Source organism: Portunus trituberculatus, chromosome 45 (genome assembly GCF_017591435.1).
Source record: "Portunus trituberculatus isolate SZX2019 chromosome 45, ASM1759143v1, whole genome shotgun sequence".
NCBI classification, from domain to species: domain Eukaryota; kingdom Metazoa; phylum Arthropoda; class Malacostraca; order Decapoda; family Portunidae; genus Portunus; species Portunus trituberculatus.
In genome coordinates, this window is record NC_059299.1 from 1,157,501 (window position 1) to 1,175,119 (window position 17,619).

The following is a 17,619-nucleotide window of genomic DNA, read 5'->3' on the forward strand; positions in this document are numbered from 1 at the left end:
CACACCAGGACAGCGAAGCCACAACCTCTTCACCTCACATCCCTTGCTTGCTTCCTACACGTCTCTAGCTCTGCCTCACCGCTCCCAGGACTCGAACCCAGGTTGTGAGCCGAGACTGCTAACCACAACACAACACACGCCATCTACTTTGACCTTACTTTAACCAAGGCTTTACTCCATCAATGAAAACCGAAAACCATCACTAGAAACATCGCCCCGGAAAACTTACACATGCATCCGTACTGGTGACTCAGAAATACTCACAAATGTCATGGTGATAGTAGCAAGAAACGCAGTAACAATCTTAGTAATAGACTTTTTTTCTGTCACAGTAAACATCGTAATCGTGAGCGACCACGGGATGACGACTACGGACCCGGCAGTCACCAACACACATGAAATAGACGACTACCTGGACACTTCCCTCGTGGAGAACCTGGCTGATAAGGGGGCCTTTATGAACATCAAAGTTACTGCAGGCAATCTCGAGAAGGTAAGTGTATTTACCTAGTTGTAGTTTTACAGGGCCTGGGCTTTACGCTCGTGTGGCCCCGTCTCCATATCTACACTTATCCTATTTTTCTTTAAAACTATGCACACTCGTTGCTGACACCACTTCTTCACTCAAACTGTTCCAAGTCTCAACACATCTTTGCGGGAAACTATATTTTTTAACATCTCTCAGTGTGTGTGTGTGTGTGTGTGTGTGTGTGTGTGTGTGTGTGTGTGTGTGTGTGTGTAGTGTGTGTAGCAGCTAAGAATCTTCCTCTTTATAATTCAGGGTTTGTTCCTCCCATTCCTCCACGCTCTCTTTGTTTCATGCCTCCCATCAAGATTTCTTCCCTAGTGATGTCCATATGTCTTTCCAGGTATTCTCCCAGGTGTCACAGATCCCCGGCGTGTCGGCATACAGACACGCTGACATCCCTGACCGCTACCACTTCAGAAACAGTCCTTACATCTACGACATCATCCTCGTTGCTAAGAAAGGCAAGTCTTCTTCTTCCTCTTCCTCAATCAGCACCACCACCACCCTCTGTTTTGTTGTTTTGCCGGTTCTGTCGTTCTTTTTTAATTGTTATTCTTATCACGGAGGAGTGTCATTTATTTCTCCTACTGTGATAACTATATTCTTGAGGTGTCTTGCTTGTTCTATCCTTCTCCCTTTTTATTTTTGTTTTATTGCTATCTATTTATCTCATTTCCACGCATTTTTCCTACTGTAATAATTATAATCTTTAAGTGTCTTGCTTGTTCTGTCTTTCTCCCTTTCTTTTACTGTATTTTGTTGCTATCTATTTATCTCATTTCGCATGGAGGAGTGAGGTGGGTGTCCTGGGCCGCGTTGTGAGTCAGCAGGGGGTCACTCATTGGTCCTCTTCCCGCAGGGCACTACATCATGGCTTCGCGCTCCGACAAGCAGCTGCCGCGTCGCACTGACAGCTACGTGTCCGTCGGTGGTCACGGGTACGACCCTGACGACATGAACATGAAGGGCATCTTCTTCGCCAGAGGGCCAGGTGGGTGTTAAGTCTTTGCTCCTGCTGCTGTTGTTGTTGTTATTGTTGTTACTGTTGTTCTTTTCACTATATAATGTTACCATCACTATCGCTGGTAACGCCCGTATTCAGAAACGCCTTCCCCTCTCTCTACGACAATTTTGCAATTAAGGCCACAGAGACGACTAGCCGTTTTTTAAGACCATTTCTCCTTTTAATTAACTAGAAATCTTGCCAATCCATCACCAGAACCATACAAATACCCTTAAAAACACGAGTATCTTCAACTGGAGCCTTTGGGAAGCAATGATGATGGTAAGAGAGCAAAGCGTTTCAGAATACGGGTCTTTTAGCATTATCATAGTCAATATCTATTCAACTTCCGCAGCCTTCGATTGCGGATCCGTAGTGGAGCCGATACACGTGGTGGATGTGTACCAGGTCCTGACTCACGTGCTGCACCTCACCCCGCTGCCCCACAACGGCACCTGGAGCCACGTGGAGCCAATCTTCAGGACCTACGACTCGGTATGCAGTGGCGCCGACCGCTGCTTCCTGTCCCTCTCCTCGGTACTGCTGCTGACCCTCATGCTGCTGGCCCGCCAACTCATGAATTGACCCGAGCATAAAAGAATCTCTCTCTCTCTCTCTCTCTCTCTCTCTCTCTCTCTCTCTGTCCAGAAGTAGCGTTAGTCTAACTCTGATATATCCTTCTCATTCCAGTCTTCAGTGTGAAATTTCCATGTGCACGTTTCCTGCAAGGCACGTACATGGTGATCTCTTCTAACTGTTTCCTGCCGGCGTGTTGTCGGTCGTGGTGGAGGGAAAGAGTTTTGTTCTATCACAAACCTTTTCCTCCACGTGTATAGTTTACTAATACGAGTGAGTAGATTGACATATACCCTCTTTATAGATCAGCCATATAGGTCTTCTGGTTCTCTCTCTCTCTCTCTCTCTCTCTCTCTCTCTCTCTCTCTCTCTCTCTCTCTCTCAACTTAGCTATATCTCTCCTAGAAATCAGGATAAATACAAAGGCCAAATTAGTTACAGTGATGTTTTGATACTACTCGACACAAAACAAATATTATGTTCATAGAAACTTTTTATAAGGAGAATAACTGGTCGTCACTGAAGGAGGGGGGGCAGTGGCGTAGAAGAATGGTTGTGTCGAGTGAGCCATTGTAGGTAGAAGAATTGAGTGTTTGATGCATTGATTGCCAGTGAACAACGCCGAGATTCGCTCTGTCCCATCCAGTAATACAGTAGTGGTCGACAGTAAGTCAGTAAAGATGCCTAACTACGCCAGATGTATTAATTGTGTGGTTAAGTATATCTATGATGCATATAACTTTTTGTAACTCGGATGAAAACATGTAACCTTAGGAATATAATTGTGAAATGAAGGGAAGAATAAAAAAGCTTAAACACAAACGTTGGTATGAAAATATAGATAGGGTGAATAGGTCTGGATTCCAGGACATTACCTATCCTGTATCAAAAGTATTATTATTATTATTATTGATGGTGGTGGCAGCAGTAGTAGAAGTAGTAAGTATTGGCGGTAGCGGTGCTTCTGGTGTTCGCAGTACCTGTCTCCTCCAAGCCTTTATTCCAGTCTCTGTGTTCGTCTGATTTGAAGTTGCAGCGTTGCGTGTGGGGATTGGTGAGGAGGGAGCGGCGGAAAGCTCCTTGTCTTCACCACCTCCCTTCGTGACGCAAAGACTATATATATATATATATATATATATATATATATATATATATATATATATATATATATATATATATATATATATATATATGCTGGCACAAATAACTATAGCGAAGGGAAATGAAGAAAAAAGATGTTGCGTGAGTGTTATGAGTGAGAACAGTTAGGAGAAGTATGACAAGAGTGGACGTAAGGGATTTCCATATGGACTGTCTTCACCTCCCTCCCTACGCTTATCCGGTGTGACATCAGCAGCTCACCAATCAGTCGCATTCAGACCGCGAGACTCGCCGTAGCTCACGCACTTCACCAAACCTCTGGTCTGCCTTAGCTCAATTTCTGTCAAACTCTATCAAGGAAAAAATAAAGAATTAATCCTATATAGATAGATGGATGCGAGTGAATGAATAGATAAAAAGTATATCATAAAAAAATAAATGAATGACTATATAGAACAATATATATATATATATATATATATATATATATATATATATATATATATATATATATATATATATATATATATATATATATTGACTTGAGTTATATTGGAATTAGAGAGCAAGCCCCGAGCAGCAAAAGCAGCAGCAGCGGGGAGAAAGTTTGAGGGCGAAGGTGCCGCTGCGGAGTGTAGTGCATTGCGAGTAGCGAGGCATTGTGGCGCAGGAAGGAAGGAGAGGACACGGTGCGCACCACACTCACGACACACACGACACCCGTCGCCACACTCCCTGTTCCCGGAAGGCGCCAACTGAAACCTCTTCCCAGGCACTTCCTTTCCCTTTCCCTTCCTCCTCATCCTCGTCTTCCTCTCTCTCTCTGTTTCTCATCTATAGCCCCCTCTTCCTCTTCCTCTCACCCTTCCACCTCCATTTATTCTTTCCCTTCACTCCCAGCTATTTCCTGTGCCACCGCTTCCCCTGCCCCGTAGACCTCTGTGTCACACTTTTATTTATTTTTTGCCACGCTGTACACTCTTCTTCGAGCCGGCGGAGTTTATCATAAGATCTATTACGCTACAATGGTTAATAATAACGCTTGGAAGTCCTTTGAACTCTCATGAGGACTGTTTCTACTTGCCACAAGAAAAAATAGTAATAATAATTGTTGATTTCTCATGGGTGTTTATTTTATCCGTGGTTGGTGAAGAAACCTTGCTAAATTCATAATACTAAAACCATAGAAACACTCTTGAAAACTGCAAGTACTTCCTCGAGAACTAGTTAAAGAGATTGCAGAAATGGCGCCGAGAAGTTTGAGGTTAAGATCCCCAGCTGTGGGTGTGCAGAAGCAGTGGCAAAGCAAGGCAGTGAGGCAAGTGGACAGAGGCAAAGCAAGTCAGTGACAGCGGTGCGCGGGGCCAAACACTGAGCCACTCGCCATGGGAAACTCGCCGGCCAGGGTCACATGCTAGGTCACCGGAAGGAGGGATAGCTACACAGTGGCGGAAATGGTCACTACCTCCTCCCATCCCACTTCCCCGTGTGACCAGACACCCTCAAACCAGGAAACTACTAATAGCTGCCACCACCATACTCAAATACCGGCCCCAGGAATGCCCCGGCTCCCGCGGCTACTACTCGCACTGAGGGTGAGGCACAAGGGACACTGCGACAGTGGTGGCTCCAGGCGTCTGGTACAAGTATTTGTGTGCAGAATGTACAGAAGGTGTTGCCTGTCACTCCGCTTGAGACTGAAGACACGACAGCATTACACATCTCTGAGGAGTGTCCAGCAGATAACACTCACTTTGTTTTGCTTGTTATGATAATAATAATAATAATAATATTAATAATAATAATAATAATAATAATAATAATAATAATAATAATGATATTAAAGATCATAATGTTTATTAATACTATTAAAGGTATTTGTGTCTTACACAAATACCTTGAAAATCAGAGTTAATTCCGCCCACCACTGACGCCACAGCAGCCGCCGCCATCCAACAAACTAGCCTACAAAGCAAAGGAAGTGCGTTTGTGGGCAATATGGCGGAAGGCAGTGGGTCCAGCCCTGCGCGTTTCCTCTGCCAGCCCCTACGCCCTCCATTTTACTCTCCTGACACTGCCAACGTGTTATCGGATGTACACCATTCGTCCACTGCTTGCGTGTGTGTGTGTGTGTGTGTGTGTGCAATATATATGTTTTTCTAACGAATATGAATTTAGAGGCCTTTCAGTGCACACACACACACGTACACACGGTTGAAGGTTGTGATGACAGCCGTTGGTGTAGATGAAAAGAAACTTGCAGAAAGTTCATAGTTCTTCCTGCACACACCAAAACACTCTCAGACGTGATCACGGCTTGACGGAATTGTCATTTCTTGTTTTCTCTTTTTATACAGACATACTTTATCTTTTCTTCTTTTTTACTTATTTTCTTTTGTATAATTCTCCTCCACAGTGACATCGTCAGACCGCAAATATCCGCTAGCAAGACAAAAGAACACTCGCTTGCGCCAGTATCCGGCACCGGGCGGCGGGGCACAGCGCCTTCCTCGCCGGCAGGAAACTAGGCTTACGTGGGCTGGAGGAAGAGGGAGGGTGGGCGGTCTGGGGACAGGAAACAAAGCTAAACAGGGCTGGTGAAGATATTTCCTGAACAACTCACTGCATGAGAAAATAAAGCAACGATGCAGTGCTTAGAGGAGTGGCTTAACGATGCATCAAGACGCCGCCTCCCCTACTGTCCCTGAACCAGCTGTCAAGGTGGCTGTAGTGACTGTCTATTCACGAGTTTTTTTTTTTTCATACAAAGCTTTACTTGAAGAAAATCTTAGTTCATCTTTATTCCCGCCTTTCTCTGCGAGGGCGTCCCAGTGGTAGGGGCTATGTGGTGCCCCTGCCCCTCCGCTGTGTGTCAGCTGAACTCGCTTCCGCTCCAAGATGCGCGCTGCCTGACGCACGACTCCACTTCTTCACTCGCCGCACACTATTCAGCGCTTTCTTCTATTTCAGTGTATTTTAATGGAAATAAGACTTTTGTAATTTTTCATATACATAAATAAGGCATTCCATGAAATAACTTTTAGACAACATATCTATTTTCAATTCTTAAAAGATAGGAAAAACTAGTAAGCAGTACGACAACGGGAGGGAAATTAGAACCGTATGGGTTTTCGAACTCGTGAAAATTAGTCCCGTGTCAGACGTTGTCGTGTTCGGTGGGTGGGGAGTGTACTGCCGAAATATATTCTGTGATAACTGGCCAGCTGCTCCACGCTGAGACACAAGGTATGCACTGCACTGGAGACTGTTCTGCCCAGTGCCATTGTTATGCAGTGATCACTTCATGTTCTCGACCAGTGGGTGACTTGCTCTTGTCCACGTGTCAAGGAGATAAACATAACATGCGGATCTGAAAAAAAGAAAAGTGAAGAATGAAAACATTGTTATCGCCGTAACTGGTGTAATGCACTGTCTGATACTGAGAGCAACGCATCACAGGCGAGGCAGGACTTGAGTGTGGCATGTGGTTCACTATTGCCTGCTCTCCATCACTGAGTAGTTGTCACCAGCACTAGACAAATTACTTAAACTTAAATTTTAATGCGCGAGTAATTATGCTATTGTTTAGTGACTTAAGACAGCGGAGGTGTTGACACTCGAGGATCCGGCACTGTGTGGTGACCTTGAGACTGCCTGACACTGGCACTGCGCCTCGCCACGCCGCGGAGTGCATGGCGGGGAGAGACAGGCGGCTGTGGTTGGGGACAGTGGTGACGGTGGTGGTGTGATACTGCTTGCTTCATTATTATATTATTATTATTATTATTATTATTATTATTATTATTATCCTGCTTTAAAGGAAAGGTTTGACATGGCATGGCGTGACAAACAGATATGCAGCGTCTTTCCTGATGAGCTGGTGTTTGGGAAAGAGAAATGAAATATGAGTCTGAGTCGTTAGGAATCAGTAGGGAGGGATACGAAATCTAATTTTACTAGGACGGAAGCGGGCTATCAAATATTTGGTCGTTATCTCATCTCCTCACCCCTCACCCCCTGGCGTGCCACCCACAGATGCGTTCCGAGGTGCTGGTGGAGATGGCAGGCGGAGGCGGGCGCTCCTCCACGCCCACCGAAGACCTGATGAGCAGCGGTTGGCTTTACCACGTGCACGACCTCTCCTTTAAGACACTCAGGGACCGGGAGCACGCCGTCAGGAGCTCCTTGCCGCACGGTGAGTAATGGAGGTGGTGGTGGTGGTGGTGTGACCTCATGAAACTACTTAATCTAACATATCTGGATCCATTAACACTGTGTGTATGTATATATTATCAGATTATGTTCAATAGATTAATTAATTCATCTTTTTGCTTATCTTAATGAAATACAGTGAAGTTAAGTATTCAGTTTAATAACAGTGATGGTATAATCGTAAGGCGGAGTGTGTCTTTGCCTTGGTGAGGGTCGGGCAGGCGGGGGTAGGCGGCTGGTAGGAGTGTGGTGACAAGAGTGCAGGTAACCGTCGCGGAGGTGGCAGGAAGCAGTCTGGCTTTGTTTAGGTGACACGGAGTGGTTGGGGCAAGGCTGCTGGCGCTACCTACCCAGTGATGAGGAAGGTAATCCGGCACAACTGGAAGTCAGGAGGTGTGGATGTCACGCCTGACTTGTGGCGCTGAGAACAACAGGAAATTACGATTATACGAACATGCCGAGTGCCAGTGACGGGGGCGAGGCTGAGCCGCTGACGAGCTACGGGTTAACAAGCAGAGAGAGAGAGAGAGAGAAAGAATGGGGGGAACATCCCATATCTCCGGTGTGACGGTCCGCTCGCTCAAGGATGCTCACCAACCCTCCTTCCTCTCCTCCCTCCCTTACATCCTTTCTTTCTTTCTTCCTTCCCTCTCTCCCTTCTCTCACTTCTCCCTCCCGTACGCTTCCGCTGTCACACTCCTTCAAGCGGTGACTCACACACACACACACACACACACACACACACACACACACACACACACACACACACACACACACACACACGAGAAATAATGTTTCAAAGTTTTTTACTGATTCTCACCGGCGAAAATTATCACTCAGAACAGTTAGAGAGAGAGAGAGAGAGAGAGAGAGAGAGAGAGAGAGAGAGAGAGAGAGAGATTCCGTACTTGGTTCACACTTGGCTACCTACGCGCAGTATGAGTAATGCGGAAGGAAGATGCTACAAAAATTCGCGAATGACTGAGCGAGACAGCAGCTTCCGTGTCCGGGCCTGGGAGGAGGAGGAAGGAGGGCGGGAACCTGAGGATAAAGTTTGCTTCGCCATCCTCCTTTTTTTTTATGCAAGAGGGGAAGCTGGCCAAGGGCAATAACAATGAAATAAAAAAACTCACTTGATTGCCAGTTCCCTTAGAGTTAATCAAAAGTGAGGGACAAATGTCTAGAAAACCTCCCTCTTAAAAGAAGTCAAGTCGTAGGAAGATGGAAATACAGAAGCAGGCTCGTGCCCAACTGCTTCCCGCCTAACCACGACCCTTCGCTGTAATTAATTCAGATACATTGGACAATTTCAAAGAAGCATCGGTAGATATATCAATACAGGTGACTCGGAGTTCTCACTGTTCTCTTTTGCATTATCTAGTTTTTATTTATCTATTTGTGTTTAGATTGTTCAGTTTTGTGGCGTCTGTCGTGTTGGCAGACGATTCCTTTACACTACAGTACCCTTCAGTACCATGACACATCTTCAAATTTACTCTGGTTACTGTTAGGCGTTTTTATACAACCTCAGAAACTCGTGTGGGGATTAGAATAGTGAAGACTCTAGACCATGAATCTTCTGACCTCCATAGACCCTTCTTAATGTAAATAAAATCTTCTAATCACACCCAAAACTCATGGTAAAAATGTGTCCCAGTACTTTTGTCTTTGTATTGCTGCTAGTTAATTTGAATAGTTTGTACTTCTCTTTGCCTTGAAAGGAGGCCATAATAAGGAGAGGGTAAGGAGAGAGAAGGAAGTGAAGGGCAGGGAGGTGTATCGTGTCAGCAGTAGTTACGAGATGAAGACAAGCTACTCATTTCCTTACGCATTGTTCACGTATGCCTCCTTCCCTCCGGCCTCAGTTCCTCCCCGCAGCGTGAGGGCGGCACTGAATTGTTCCTTTCTACTGAGGGTGAAGTGTGAATAGCGGAGGCAGGTGGCGTGGAGGTGGAGGTGGAGGTGGAGGGGATGACGTGAGGACAGCGTGAGGAGTGAGGGGAAGCGGTGAGGGGCGATAGGGAGTCACGGGAGGGTAGTGAACTGCTGGGTCGTGATGGAATGTGTCACACCGCAGTTTCCCTCCTTCTCTCTCTCTCTCTCTCTCTCTCTCTCTCTCTCTCTCTCTCTCTCTCTCTCTCTCTCTTCCCGCATTTCTTTCCCCCAACGTGTACTTCCTTGTTTTTTTTTTTCTTCTTTTTTTTCTCTTCTTTTCGCGCGTATCTTCTCGTGCGCACGCCGAAAAATGTGTCTGCAGTATTTTGCCACACACACACACACACACACACACACACACACACACACACACACACACACACACACACACACCAGGTGACTTTCTCATTTACTGCCAGGTATCAGTTGTTACGAGAGCCTGCTGGGGTAAACGGAGGCGTCAGAGAGAGAGAGAGAGAGAGAGAGAGAGAGAGAGAGAGAGAGGACAATGGTAGGAATGGAAAGGAACGGATGGTACTTATATAGAGGGAAGGGAGAAGGAAAGTGGGAGGAGGAAGGGGGAGTGAAAAAGGACATGGGTGGGAGAAAGAGTGAGTGAGGGAGGGTGTGGGGGAGGGAAGGAAGCAGGGCGGGAAGGAAGGAGGGAGGGAGGGTGCACGGGAAGCCCTAGCGATACACCAAGGCCGAGGCTGACCACAACACTCACCTTCTTCCCCTCCTCCTCCTCCTCTTCTTCTTCTTCTTCTTCTTCTTCTTCTTCTTCTTCTTCTTCTTCTTCTTCTCCTCCTCCTCCTCCTCCTCCTCCTCCTCCTCCTCCTCCTCCTCCTCCTCCTCCTCCTCCTCCTCCTCTTCTTCTTCTTCTTCTTCTTCTTCTTCTTCTTCTTCGTCTTCTTCTCCTCTTCCTTCTTCTTCTTCTTCTTCCTCTTCTTCTTCTTCTCCTCCTCCTCCTCTTTCTCTTGCTTTTCTTCTTTCTGCTTGTGGGATAATTTCAGTCTTATAATGTAGCATTTTTGTTTCGTACGCGACTTCCTTCACTTCTTGTCATGTCGATTTTCCATCTACTTCACTCATGACCCTCTTGAGCTGCTTCCGTCCCCTCTCAGACCACTCAGAAGGAGGAGGAAGGAAAGGAGGAGGGAGGGAGGAAGGACAAGAAGGGAACACCAGTAGTAGCCAAGGGTTCCTGGGCGACGCCACTAGGATGTGGCCACGATTACTCTGTTACCACATTTCCGCTCCACAATTATTTCTATAAATCTTTTCTTGTGGCCGCTGCCACCCATAACCCCTCTTTCCTCCCCTCCTCCCCCGCCACCCGTTGCCCCAGTCCTTCCGCCATTCTGCTCCCGGGCGATTGGCGGGGCGAGGACTCCCCAGCGCTTGAGGTGTCGCACCGCCAGGAGGGGCTTGACGCACGCATGACGCACGCGAAGGACGCCCGGCCGGTGCTCCACATCCGCTCCTCGCTGATCCAGGGACGCCTCCGTGTTGTTGTGAGGACGTGCGAAGCTCTTCGATGATAATCACTTCCATTTGAGTGAAGGTCAAGGTTCTTTTAACATGCGAGGCAATGCACGGCGCCTGTACAGAGGAGTGGCCATCCACACAGCTAAGGCGCTTCCTTGTGCTTCATAGTTGTGGTGACGCTAACAGGTTCACGGACTCGCTGACCAACTTATCCAGCGAAACTCTGTCATCACTTCCACAACTGTGGCCGGATACAGAACTCTGAACCGAAAATCGCTACTTGTCATCAAAATGACGTGGCTGCTTCTTGTTTACCTTCGTGTTTGCTTCTAATATTTTCCATAATGTTGTTAGTAGTAGTATAGTAGTAGTAGTAGTAGTAGTAGTAGTAGTAGTAGTAGCAGTAGTAGTAGTAGTAATTATATGCAAAAAGTAAAAAAAAAAAGTAAAGAAATTGAGTTATATTCTGATGGTGCAAAAAGTATATCGTGTGTGTGGGTGGTAGTGGGTGGGTCTCGCCCACTAGGAAAGCGTTAAGAAGAATTTTTCTGTTGTATTTGTTGTGTTAATTTTTTCTGTTTCGTCCTGACGTCTTCGCTCATCATGTGCGTGTGTAAACACAGTGTGTCGTCGACCTAACAACCATGCCAAAAAATAGCACGTACAGAACAGCAGCAGCTAGAAATTCCATATTTCACGATTAACTTATATAGGTGATAGAGTGAGTTATACGGTAACTCATATGAGTTCCATCTACCGTGAGTATTGTGAGTAACAAAGAAGGGAGATGTTTACTGATACATGAGGGAGTGTTTCTCCGTCGGATATGATGATGATCGTCATATTTCCCGTGGTTGTAATAATAAAGTGGAACTCGTCCTTTTGCGTCACACTGTGGAAAAGGACGTGAGCTCACACACCGGCGCCACACTTGCTCCATCCCTGCGCCGCAAGTGAGGCGCCCTGCGGGATGCACTTCTTGGACGAGTCACACTACGGAAATGACTCATAAGGACCCATATAGCTGAATTTAGTTGATGACAAAAAAAAAAAAAAAAATCCGTAGAAGAGGAGTAAGTGCGGCAGCGCGGCGTGGCTGAAGCGCCCTGCGTCATGCACACGATAGCTGCTGTTTCGTGCCGTGCGATGTGTCCAATACACACATTCCGTCGCACGTTACATTTCTTAAGCCTAAATGGCCTTGCGGTGAAGGTACTCTTTTTTCCGGTGGTGCGGAGTTTCCCCTCCACAGTGAAATGGTTCGGCATCCGGGTCCCGCGTCCGCCTGGCCTCATGTGCTGACCTGGACGCGTGTGTCAAGGTGAGGCGCCCACGCTCTTCCGCTGCTTTACATTGACGCCCACTCCCTCCACTTTTGCAGGTGGATGATGGCTGACCAATTTTACCCGCCTTCCTATTTTCATGATATTGTGCTCTTTGTGAAAACGATTCTACTGATTTACCAATACACACACACAGGATCATGTCACATAATTGTCGCAGTCTGTACAGCGCCAATGAAAAACCTGCCACTGTGGTGCTGATTAATAGTCTTTGTTCTCAGCGTCTGGCTTCGTCACGACTTGTTTACGTATACTGCACTAAAGTTCAGACCACTTCCAATCAGGAACACGAGCTAATCTCAATTCTGTATAGAAATGCATTATATTTCCTTATATAAGATATGGAACAAATGCAAATGTGTATTGACCCAAGGCTGCGGGGATGTATGTTCTGTACAAGCTAGTGAGCGTGTAGTGAAACAAAAGGTTAGGCGTATTGCTACCGCTACAGTGACACGTCCAGCCAACACAAGGCTGTGCTGGATCCACTGAGACAGCAACACTCGACAGCCGGCGGCTAAATGGACTAATAGTGCACCTTCCCACGGCGGCCGGTTGTAATGGGTGCTGGAGGCCAAGGAGGGGCAGTGCGGGAGGGAAGGGGGAGATACTTTCAAGACACACCAACGCACCGAAGGAAATTCAGAAAGTGGGAATACAGAATGCGAATGTTGCAGTGAAATCACGAACAGCACCACGAAGCATGTGCACTGCTGCAGGTGGTAACAGAGCGCCAAGCAGAAGATCCAGGTGTGCAGGAACACAATACCGCAACACACAACACAACAACACAAAACTTAGGTGCGCAGGAACACAATAACGCACAACACAACACAAAACTCAGATGCGCAGGAACACAATAACGCAACTCACAAGACAAAACTCAGTTACGCAGGAACACAATAACGCAACCCACAACACAAAAATCAGGTGCGCAGGAACACAATAACGCACAACACAACACAAAACTCAGATGCGCAGGAACACAATAACGCACAACACAACACAAAACTCAGGTGCGCAGGAACACAATAACGCACAACAACACAAAACTCAGGTGCGCAGGAACACAATAACGCACAACAACACAAAACTCAGGTGCGCAGGAACACAATAACGCACAACAACACAAAACTCAGGTGCGCAGGAACACAATAACGCACAACACAACACAAAACTCAGATGCGCAGGAAGACAATAACGCAACACACAACACAACACAAAACAGAAAGAAATGAAACAATGCGCCGCGTGTATCTCCTCAAACTACATTTTCGCCAATCAATGCGATCGTGAGGTGAAGAGCAGTGACTCGTGAAAGAAAAGAAATACTGACATGTGATCACAGGACTTTCTGAGGATGGAGCGCAGATAGCGAGGTATTTCTAAATAAACAAAGGATGATGATAGTAATAATTATAATAATGATAATGCAGTTTGTTCCCATTCAGTTATAGGATTCAGTGTCTGTAAAAACTATAGGAATGTATTTACAAGTTGAATTTACGCATATCTGTAGTCATTGAGAAGGAAAATCATGAACAGGAGGAAGAGGAGGAGGAAGGAGGTCTTGAGAAAGTTTGTGACCCAGGCATGGTTGTGGTGACGACTCGGGGACGTCTGCAACCACCACCACCAGCACCACCACTACTTCATCCGTACCTCGCGCCGCCACACACGCACCCTCATACTGACACTGGCCACCCCCCCTTCTCTCTCTCTCTCTCTCTCTCTCTCTCTCTCTCTCTCTCTCTGAAATGAGATCGAGAAGCAGCCAGAGTATTGTTTTTCACACATCACGTTTCTATCATTGCAGATCCGAGGACGTGGAGCAGAGAAGACGTGCACCGCTGGCTTCACCACGTGTCTGAAGCGCACCAGCTGCCCAGGGTGTTCCCCGAGCGCTTCCTCATGAACGGCAAGGCTCTCTGCCTCATGACTCTGGACATGTTCGTGCAGCGGGTTCCCCTCGGAGGCAAACTTCTCTATAAGGACTTTCAGCTTCGCCTCTGCAACGCCATGTACGCCTGAGAGAGCTTCGCTGTGGTGATGCGTCTCGGGTTCTCCAGTGAGGATGGAAACTCGCTATCCGTGTGGCTGTAGTGGGTCCTGGTGTCTATACGTGTGTTTTGGGTATTGATGATTGCGTAGCCGTAGCAGGAGCGGTGACGTAGGGCTGTGGCGTGGTGCTCTTCATCTCTTCGGTGATGTGATTCGTTCCATCATTCACTCACAGCTACGTCGTTACTGGAAGACTTACTGACTGCTGTGTGTCTCCTGTGACTTGTGTCTCTTCCTGTGAGTGTGGAGTGCCGGCGTGGCAGTGTGGTGGTCTCCCACACGGTGCTAAGAACACAAAGATTAGAAACTTGAGCGCCCGAGTACCTGTATCTAATGTGGAATCGCTTCTCACTGTCCTGAACCGCACGTCGACGCCATAATTTCCTCAGGTAGGATGATCTGGAAGGAAAACCCACCTCGCCTTCTCACGTCATGCAGTGTCTTCATGGATCTCCTCTCCGCGGTGACTTGGCGGCCTTGCGGCTGAGCGGGACACTCCGAGCCAAGGGAGAATGGGCGCAATGGTACATAGAGTACAATGCTTGCCGCTGCCTGGCCCTCCGCGGCGGCGAGGAAATGGGCTCCTTTGTGATGCTTCGCAGAGGCTGTTGAAGCCTTCCCTCTCCCACCCCGTCCCGCCCCGCCCCTCCATCCTCCCGTGGGTAGCGTGAGGGAGGGAAGGGCGCTCGGCTGACCACCCTCGCACCGCCCTTCGCCCTCCAACACCAGGCCGGCCAACAAACAGGAAACCGGTACACGGCACTTCCTGGTCCCGGCCGCGGCGCCGAGGGGAAGCGTCGCACTTCCGTCCAACATCACCAATAGCCTCCCTCCCCCTCGTTCACCACCACCACCACTTTTACAACAGCCACTTCAACAACAAGAACAAGGAGGAGAGGAAGAAGAAGGAGAAGAATCACAATCGGCAGTAGAGTTTAACTTGTTCTGTTCTGTATTGTTGACAATTGTAACTCATTTTAGACGTTCATCTTTCTCATTCAAGCACTGCTACCATTATTATTGATGCTGCTGCTGTTGTTGCTGTTATTGTTGATCTTGTTATAAGAAGTAACAGTATTATAAATCATTATCATCATCATCATCATCAACTAGTAATCACAACAATAACAGCAGCAGCAGCAGCAGCAGAAACAAGAACAACAGTGGCAGGAGAAATAGCAGCAGCAACAGTAGCATTAACAACAACAACAACAACTACTACTACTACTACTACTACTACTACTACTACTACTACTACTACTACTACTACTACTACTACAATAATCCTTGCCTCGACTGCCATGATTAACACAGACTCACTACAGATTTTCTTGGCATGTGTTCGCCCTGCCCTGAGTGCCGCGAGGGTTGGGGGCGGTGCGGTGGTTGGGGAGGTAGGGAGGGGGCGTGGCGGGGGGTCGGGAGGGTACAAGGGGTAGCGGACATCCTGGTAGTCAATCGAGAATCAATGTTGTAATAGACGACCCGCCCTCCGCCACACAACTGTCACTTCCGCCCTGGTGCCATACACACACACACACACACACACACACACACACACACACACACACACACACACGAGGGTTAGCATTATTGGGTACGATTTAAAAACCTATCCAGTGTCCACACATCTCCATCATGGATCTCCAAATTCCCTTTTTTTTTCTTTCATCTTATTTACCTTTACTTATTGATTCGTTCATATTTTCTTTTGTTTCATTTGTTTTGTTTTGTTTGCTCGTTTCTTTCTTTGGCGCTTCTTTTCATGAGCAGGATTTGTTTCATGTTATATGCTACCTCTCTCTCTCTCTCTCTCTCTCTCTCTCTCTCTCTCTCTCTCTCTGCAGCGCACGTGAAGCCTCCTTACGCTCTTCTGGTCACCTACACTTTCCTTACACCGCTGGGAATGAGAGACAAGTGTGGGTGGGGTGGTGAGGGTATGGTGGTGCAGTGCTGGTGTGTTGGTGTGTGAGGAGTTGCGTTGTGTAAGTGAGTATTGAGCTGAGGTGGTGAGTGAGACTCATCTGTGCTCCTTCCCGTGGTGTGCAGCACGTGCATGGCAGCTGTGACGTGCGGCAGGGAGAGGAGAGGCGAGGAAAGGGGCCGGAAACAGCTGATCAGACAACAGCTGATCGCCCCAGATGCTCCTATTGTCCTATGACGTCACTGGTTGCCTGCCTGCCCTCTCTCTCTCTCTCTCTCTCTCTCTCTCTCTCTCTCTCTGGTGTATTTTGTTTTATTTTGGAGTGAGACTAAATTTTCATGTTATAGACGCGAATTTTTCTTGGTGTTTCGCTGTTTATGTTGTGTTGGTGGAGGGTCGGGCAGTGGGTGGCGCGGAGCATCGCAGTCAGTCCTGCGCACAGCCTATGTACCAATTAATTACTTTAGGGGCGTCTGCGATGTGGCGACGCACTGCATCCGGTGATGTTTGAGCAGAGAGAGAGAGAGAGAGAGGGGCACAAGGGGCGTTACTGGTGTGTGTGTTTACATGTTCACTCATTGGAGGCCTCTCTTTCTCTCTCTCTCTCTCTCTCTCTCTCTCTCTCTCTCTCCATTCTTTATTCCCACACATACGTATTACTAGTATATCACATGTTAATTCTTTCCCTCAGGACACACACACACACACACACACACACACACACACACACACACACACACACACACACACACACACACAGCCTGACCGTGTGTCTCCAGCGTGACTTACTAATAAATAGTTCTGGGAAGGAAGCGAAGGGAGGAGCCACTGTAGTGTTTAGGATGAAGGGAGGAGGGAAGGAGGGAGGGCGTCGCCGCTTCAAGACCCATAGTTCCTTTAATTCCTCTGGGTAATCATTGCCTTTCTGAACCTTTCCTTTATTTACCAAGTGGCGAAATACTTACTGCGTGATCAGATAATGTTACGTTCGTGGATCTTTTCTTCCTGTTCCTCCTGTCATGTGTCCGTTCGGCTTGATGTCACGAGCCGCCTTCCTCACTCCCATTAACGCTTTCGGTACTAGGACGCATTTTTTACCTTGAGTTGTAAGTATGATTGCAAGATTTTATTGATATTAGGAAGGGATTATGGAGGTCAGAGGATTAATGGCAAGTTTTAACAATTTTATGCACCACGTAAGTTTCTGAAGCTGTATAAAATCACCAAATAGTAAGCAGAATAAATATGAAAACGCGTCATGGTACTGAAGGGGTTAAGCTCGTATTTCAAAACGCTTCTTTCTTCATCTGCACAGTTTCCAAAAGCTTCAGAGATACTTAGCCAGATTCCCACGAGAACGTTTCCACTTGTTGATGCAGAATGTTCGTTATCTTTCCATTAGAATCGTGAAAACTTCCTTAAAAGAATCACAGTAACATTCATCATA

The 17,619-nt window shown here is 47.1% G+C and overlaps 2 protein-coding genes and 1 long non-coding RNA gene across 5 annotated transcripts in view; 2 read left to right on the top strand and 1 right to left on the bottom strand.

Moving 5' to 3' along the window:
• The window catches only part of LOC123519563 (glycerophosphocholine cholinephosphodiesterase ENPP6-like), an 8,708-nt gene extending 5,778 nt beyond the window's left edge, over nt 1–2,930 (top strand). For all 3 annotated transcript variants that reach the window (XM_045280980.1, XM_045280981.1, XM_045280979.1), the window contains 4 exons: nt 333–493; nt 870–990; nt 1,389–1,520; nt 1,888–2,930. In XM_045280980.1, coding sequence (XP_045136915.1) covers nt 333–493; nt 870–990; nt 1,389–1,520; nt 1,888–2,117 — 644 coding nt within the window. In that variant the 3' untranslated portion in view covers nt 2,118–2,930. The remainder of the gene's footprint in view (nt 1–332; nt 494–869; nt 991–1,388; nt 1,521–1,887) is intronic.
• LOC123519568 lies at nt 2,133–16,447 on the bottom strand. Its single transcript, XR_006679054.1, has 2 exons — nt 16,046–16,447; nt 2,133–2,172 (listed from the first exon to the last, which is right to left on the bottom strand). It is a non-coding gene; the product is annotated as an uncharacterized LOC123519568 (long non-coding RNA).
• On the top strand, nt 6,307–16,019 carry LOC123519565 (ets DNA-binding protein pokkuri-like). The gene is made up of 3 exons (XM_045280983.1): nt 6,307–6,455; nt 7,245–7,404; nt 14,004–16,019. The coding sequence occupies exons 2-3, from the start codon at nt 7,245–7,247 to the stop codon at nt 14,216–14,218; spliced, it is 375 nt and encodes a 124-aa protein (XP_045136918.1). The 5' UTR covers nt 6,307–6,455; the 3' UTR covers nt 14,219–16,019.
• Nucleotides 16,448–17,619: the final 1,172 nt, after the last annotated feature.

What these genes read in the sequence shown, in the direction of transcription:
- LOC123519565 (XM_045280983.1), top strand. Translation starts at nt 7,245, where the DNA reads ATGCGTTCCGAGGTGCTGGTGGAGATGGCAGGCGGAGGCGGGCGCTCC. An exon ending in CAGGAGCTCCTTGCCGCACG is followed by an intron (nt 7,405 to 14,003) that starts GTGAGTAATGGA and finishes CTATCATTGCAG; the next exon opens with ATCCGAGGACGTGGAGCAGA.